The following is a 7,048-nucleotide window of genomic DNA, read 5'->3' as shown; positions in this document are numbered from 1 at the left end:
AGGTTGACCACCATCTGACCTGCTGATCTTTAAATAGCATTAGGTGGTTCAAGTAATGTCTTATCTTCAGCTGACATGTGGAAACTGAACACTGACATCTATTTAAATTGGATTTAGTAAAATATCCAAGTGACCGATGAGGAAATTAGAATACAAAGAAGTCAAGACTCAAAATTGAAGAAAACACTATGAAAAGGAGGAGAAATGAAAGGAGAAAAGGAACCACTGTGTGGTTCAACAAAATAAATACCAGGAAGTGGATACTTAAAAGGGGTAGAGGGGAAAGAGGTAGATGAATGAAACAAGGAAGTGGGGAGACTGTAGTCATAAAATTCAATAAATGCAAAATTAAGAGAATTGAGGAAAGGCTTGGCTTTGGGAAGGATGGTGGAGAACGTTGAAAGGGGTGACATTGTTCAAAATGCATTGTATTCAGAAACTGCTTTGTTGAATGGCAACTCCTTTGTACAAGTACTTAAGGAAAATAAAAATAGCAATGGGATGTACAGGACAGTATGTTGAAAATGAAATTTGCAACTTGGGGGAGGGAGGAGTTAGCAAGGTGGGGAGGGAAGGGATAGTAGAGGAAAAACAAAAGAGAGGGTAGCAATGCTCGATAGGAAATATACTCATTACCTTACTCATGTAACTGTAACCCCTCTGTACAGTATCTTTACAACAAAAATATATATTTAATAATTAAAATATATATATACTTTAGAAAAGGAATGCTATAGGTGCTTGAGTATGCTGCTTTAAATTGTGAAACCCTTGTGAACTTTTCTCTTCATTTATTTATTTAACCTTGTAACCTGAGGACAGTGCAGAATGTACTGAGAAAAATGTGAATTAAATGTACATTATGATTTTATTTTATTTTTTCACAAAATACATAGAATAAAAAACCAAAATATACTATATGTATGCGTGCAAATATCACAGTAAAATTCACTCAAAATATAAATGTATGTTAATGCAAAATTACTTTCTTTAAGAGCCCAAATGCTCACAGAAATTTTCAATAGAGCTAAGTCTCCAGCCTGATTTATGGAAAATTTTTTCTTGCCACATTAAAAAAAAATGATTCTAGGCCAATCAACATCAACCAGAACATATTAGCACCTAATTATTTCTCACTGTCCTTATGAAAATAATAGCAGTATCTGCTTATGTGCACACTATCTAATGAATGCTACCGTGCGATTACAGACAATGTTTCTGAGGCAAGTATATGTATAAAATAATGGCTAAATTCTTCAGAAACAAATACTATCATCATAGACACACTATAGTGACACAGAGTGGCCCATCTAATGTCATCTACCTGAGTGTTGGAACTGTCACATCAATTGTAGGAGGAATCATTGTGTTAGTACTTGCACTGGGTAAAATTACCTATAAAATAGTTACCAAACATGTAATGGTGAAAAATTTACCCCATACAATGTCACATACCTCTAAACAGGCAGGACTAGCTATAAAAAATACACAATAATCCCTGTTCTTTCTTATCCACATGGTACTAACAAGTAAACTTCATCCTCCAACAATAGTTACATAAACACTCTTTACAGGCCCACCTGAGCTCTATATTATAAAAACAAATACAACCTTCCCTGCAGTCAACCACTGATAAGACTGCTCATACTCTTCATGCTTGAGCCTTGTTTGTCCAAATGACTCACCAAGTTAGTTCTCTCTTGCTAGATCAATTCAAACCACAGATAATCATGGATATAAAAACCGACCACCAAGGACTTGAGAAACAGCATCACTCGGTTCCCCTGAATCTTCCCCGGCAACTGTCATCTCACCTTTCAGCTCGGAAGTAGCCAGAACAGAGCTGGACATCCTCATGTCCGGACAGGAGTCAGGGAAAACTCAGGGTGGTGATGAAGGTAAACACTAGCCAACCAGTTCAGGCCAACTTGCTCCCCTAACAAGTGATCACCACACACATCAAGGTCTTGGGTTCTGCCGTAAAACAGGCCAGCCCTCCTAGAAGCTGCTATCTTGTGGCTACCATCCAGGGGAGGGTTTTGCTTATTTCAAAACAACCATCTAACAAACTGCCAAAAGAGTGGAGGAAAAATATAGGGAGGGACAGTATAAAACAGCCAGTCCCTGACCACCAGGTAGACTGCTCACTCTCCTGAATGACCTTTACTATCTCCTCACTAAATGAACTCTTTATAGCTGTGCTCATTGTTCCTGGTTTTCCTCCTCCTCCTCCTCCCCCTCCTCCTCCCCCTCTCCCTCCCCCTCCCCCTCCTGCTCCCCCTCCTCCTCCTCCTCCTCCTCCTCTTCCTTCTTCTTGTCAATCACAGGGCTTGAATTGTGGGCCTGGGCGCTGTCCCTCAACTCTTCAGCTCAAAGGGAGAGCCTTACCATTTGAGCCACAGCACCACTTCTGGTTTTCTGGTGGTTCATTAGAGATAAGAGTCTCAGGACTTTCCTGCCCAGGCTGGCTTTGAACCACAATACTCAGATCTCAGCCTCCTGAGTAGCTAGGATTGCAGGTATGAACTGCCAGCATCAGACTCCTGGTTTTATTTCTATACTGCCAGAGAACAAGAACCTACCACTAACATTTGATCCTCAATACTCTGTCTCACAAGCTCATGACTTTCACCACCAAATAGAATGCAAGTGTCAAAAATTTGTGAGCACTTGTTCCCAACCAAAGACTCTGGAGTCAAGCTACCATTCATGTCTCAGAGTGGGGAGAATCCAGAGTGGGAAAGAGGATCTAGTTATCTAGGCCACTTTTGGAACTCTGGGTTAGTCTCCTTTTCTCCACCTCAGTTTCCTGTTTTAAGTTGCTAGATTCCTTTGTTAGAACTCTTCTGGATTGAGACATGCGATCAGTGCAACTGCCATATGGTTTTTCCTTCTAGATTTTAGTGCAGCTTGTCACCTGATGTGTGCCAAGGGAAAAAATTCACCTTGTTTGCATCCTGAAGGACAATCCTTGCTGACTTTTGAAGCATCGATGTGGTCAGGACAGCTCACTCCTAGAAGTCTGTAAAACAATGGCAGAATCCCTACTTTGCAGATGAAAAAGGAGAAACTCGGGATAGCTGAGTAATTCTCCCAAGTCACACTGTCAAGTTAGGGTAGAATCAGCATTGAAACACCACTTAGCTAACCCCAGACTCTGACCATGGCGTTACAGCCAGCTGCCTCAGAAATATCACTGTCATTAGCAAACTACAACTTGTTTCTCTTGTTTCTATGTGACTCATTCATTTCCAATAAGGAGAGCTTTATTTATTTTCTTTCCTTTGGCAAGAAGAGAATTTCATTCATTCATCCATCATCACTACCTGTATCCATCCAAATGCTCACTAGTACTTAGAAACTAGAAATAATCAAGATATTTATAAAGATGCCACAAAGTACACCATTGACCGTCAGAGGCTGTATAGTTGCCTGGGTAACAACAATCTCCTACACAGAAGGAAGCATCTTGGAGAGTGAGACATGACTCAGAAATATGGGAATTAGTCTTTAACCAGGAACTGTCCAAGTAAATAATGCCTACTCCTCTCCCATTTGGGCTTTCCAAAGTCCATCTCTACCCTTCAACTGTTCTTGAATCATTAATGCTAAATTGTAGATCCTCCAATGTTGTCATTTTCTGAGAACCTAATGGTTCTCAGGAATTTGCCCACTAATTATCAGTAGAAATCTAGACTAACTTTCTGGGTGACAGAGAAGGTTCCAGATGAAGACAATACCAACTCTCTTGAGTCACCTGAGATTTTGCTTCATTCCTCACCTCCCTTATTGCTGGCTCTAGGCATTGCTTGTGTCCAAATGGTATTTCTTCTTTCACATCCAATCTCTGTCTCTTCCTGAATGACATTCTCAAGCTAGAGTAACAAAGATTTGGAACTTACATTCTAACCTTTCAAGACACACGGCTCCCATGTTCTTGCCTCATATCGAAGCCCTCATGATGTCTTCTCTTGTGATCCAGCTTTTCAATAGCTCCTTCCTTTCTGCTCTAGTGTCCAGAATGCCTACTGCCAGGGGCCAGAGTTAGCTCATAGGAAGGACCTTAATAGGTCCTTCATCATCATCATCATCATCATCTCCCCTCATTATAATCTCCCCTTCTTTACCTTGTTATTATTAACAGCCATCCCTTCTCAGGAGGTCCCTGTTTCAGTGTAGTGGGCAGTGTTAGATGAAGCAAAATGTCAGTGTCTCCTCACTAATCCTGCAGCCCCTTCTGAACTGCAGTGAAATAGTCCCTGTCTCTCTTCTCTGGCTCAGAAAGATTCCCTCAAAGAGCTACAAACTGTTCTCCAACAGCTCTCTGACCCAAATCCTCTCCTCCAACACAGTAATCTCATTTCAAAAGCTGTGTTCTAGCCATGAGCTGATGGCTCACGCCTATACTCCCAACTACTCAGGAGATTGAGAGGTGAGGATCACAGTTCAAAGCCAGCCCAGGCAGGAAAGTCTGTGAGACACTTATTTCTAATTAACCACAAGAAAACTGGAACTGGCACTATGGCTCAAGTGGCAGAGCATTTGCCTTGAGCTAAAGAGTTGAGGGACAGAGCCCAGGCCCAGAGCTCAAGCCCCACAACCGGAAAAAAAAAATTGTGTCCTACATAATGACACCATTCCTGTCAGAAATATATAAATGACATTATCCTTCCTCATCATAATTTTGTCAGCTTCCAGAAAGAGCCACTGAGCATTCACAGGACAAAGCAAGCATTCACCTTCTTCTCCAGTTGAGGTTGGTACAGCCATGCCACTTCCCACAGGACCTCAGCCTGCCGTGTTCGTAAGCATTCTTGTCATTCTGTTCCTCAGCCTGAGAGCAACGCATTTCAGAAATCTGTGCCCTTTCCTGGTCCCTAGTCCTACCAATCTCAGGAAGTGGTATCTTGTTTTGTTTGCCTCCACCCAAATCTGATTTAAATTACCCCCTACTGAACACTTACAATACTCCTTTTATTCCCATACTTTTACTAGCATCATAGGTGTAAGGAGATTTCATCCTGCCCTGATACGCACACGTATGCGCACACTGGATGCTGATTCAAGTCAACCTCCTGTCATTGCTCTGTATCCATCATCTTCCCTTCTCAAATCAACCCAACAAATGTATCTTCACAAATGTGCATAAACATTTCATTATATTCACCCTCCTTCATCTTCTCCATTCCCCCATCCTACTCCTACTAATACCTGTATCCCAGGTAGAACCTGATCTACATTCCTTTCATTCGTTGTTTTATTTATTTACTTATTTTGAATAAAAAAAGACTTTATTGTTAGGGGCAAGAGGATGCAAACAATTTAATTAACTTTCTTTTCTCTGCTTGTCAAATGGGAGTTGGATGCTATTTGCACTTTTCCTAAGGGTCCTCATCTGTCATAATATCGCTTGTGGGTGGATCTCTTAAATGACCCTTCAGGAGAATTCTTATGCAGTGGGCAGAAATAATTGCTGGATTCTATCTACTTCCTTCTCTTCTGCTTCATGTGTACTACGAAACAGTCATGGCATGCAATAGTGAGGCCTGCCATTAGTGAAAAGAAGCTCTGGAAGCCCACTTTGTCATCTTGGCACTGATCCAGGTCCTTCATTATTTTGTCCACAGCCAGAGGATCTAAAAATCCAGGGCATTCCTTATCCATGAGTACTCTCCGGCCTTCCTTTACTAAGTAGCCTTTATCCCCTGCATATTTGTGAAATGTAAACATGATGGTTTCCATGGCATGTTCCATTTGAGATGGCATTCGAGGTCTGTTGAAATCTTATCCCCGGGGTGGGAGGGTGGGGGCCTCAGCAGAGGCTGGGCGAGCTGGGGCGCAGGAGGTGAGGGGAGCTTTGGGGCTGGGCGCCTTTGTACATGGGTCGGGTCTTGTTTTACTTTTTTTAATTAGATGCTCATGTTACTTTCAATTCCTTTAGGATTCCTAAGATTTTTTTTTCACTTTATCTCTTCAGTCCTCTTATCTAATGCTCACTGGTGAGCTTTGACGAAGAATGTCGCTACCGCCTCAACCAGCAAGGAAGACGCGACACCGAACTCTTCTCTCTGCAGTTTATTCAGGACCTTTGAGCAATCTTCTGACCCCAACCCCGGGGAGAATTCCCCACAGCCTTAAGTACCCGCTGGCCAACCCTGATACGCCACGTGGGAACCACCAATAGGTTCAGGTGTGCAGAAGCAAGCCAGATTCTTTGCCTTAGCCATATAAGGAGTTGTTTACCACAGAGAGCACTGGCCATCGGGAAGGCGGAGGACGGAAGCCAGCGCCATCTTCCAGGTGCGGCCTCTCGCAGCTCTCTACAGAAGAAGAAGAAGAAGTAGAGGAAGAAGGAGAAGAAGAAGAAGAGGAGGAGGAGGAGGAGGAAGAAGAAGAAGAAGATGAAGAAGAAGAAGATGAAGAAGAAGAAGAAGAAGAAGAAGAAGAAGAAGAAGAAGAAGAAGAAGAGGAAGAGGAAGAGGAAGAGGGAGAGGAAGAAGAAGAAGAGGAGGAGGAGGAGGAGGAGGAAGAAGAAGAAGAAGAAGAAGAAGAAGAAGAAGAAGAAGAAGAAGAAGAAGAAGAAGAATCCTTCCCTTCTTAACTGTAAAAAAAAAATCACTGTGCTGTATGCCTGTAAACCAGGGCATCCAGCATACCCCCACAGATTGCTACATAAGTGGCCAAAATAAAGCCTTCAACACGTCACTCCATTGGTAGCAAACTTCTCTGACCACTCTCTTCGTTTTCCCCCTTTTATCCACTTGTGAATTAATGACTCATTTCCTTGATTCCCAACATACAGAATCTATCCCATGCTAGCCATTCCTTGGGATGAAGCCTAGCTTTGGGTTTTGTCCTTGTTCTAGGTAGTCCTGTTCTGATAAGGGTTCCTCTCCCTTCCATAACACTAGCTGTTCTGCAAGAGTCCCTGCACAAATTGACTGTGACCAGCATCCCCTGCCCATGTGCTCTAACAAGGTTTTGAAACATCATCAGACAATATTTGATCCACATTAGCCTTGATACCAAAGAAAAGAGCTTGTTTAGG

General features: G+C 42.3%; 1 protein-coding gene across 1 annotated transcript; it reads right to left on the bottom strand.

Annotated features, from left to right (window-relative positions):
• Positions 1-5,484: 5,484 nt before the first annotated feature.
• On the bottom strand, positions 5,485-5,766 carry LOC105983672 (protein S100-A10-like). Its single transcript, XM_013013632.1, has one exon. The coding sequence runs from the start codon at positions 5,764-5,766 to the stop codon at positions 5,485-5,487; it is 282 nt and encodes a 93-aa protein (XP_012869086.1).
• Positions 5,767-7,048: the final 1,282 nt, after the last annotated feature.

Source organism: Dipodomys ordii, unplaced genomic scaffold, assembly GCF_000151885.1.
Source record: "Dipodomys ordii isolate 6190 unplaced genomic scaffold, Dord_2.0 Scaffold20, whole genome shotgun sequence".
In the NCBI taxonomy this organism is placed as follows: Eukaryota; Metazoa; Chordata; class Mammalia; order Rodentia; family Heteromyidae; genus Dipodomys; species Dipodomys ordii.
This window is presented reverse-complemented; position numbering and strand designations above follow the sequence as displayed.

Excerpts from the sequence above, each read along its gene's own strand:
- LOC105983672 (XM_013013632.1), bottom strand. The coding sequence starts at position 5,766 with ATGCCATCTCAAATGGAACATGCCATGGAAACCATCATGTTTACATTT.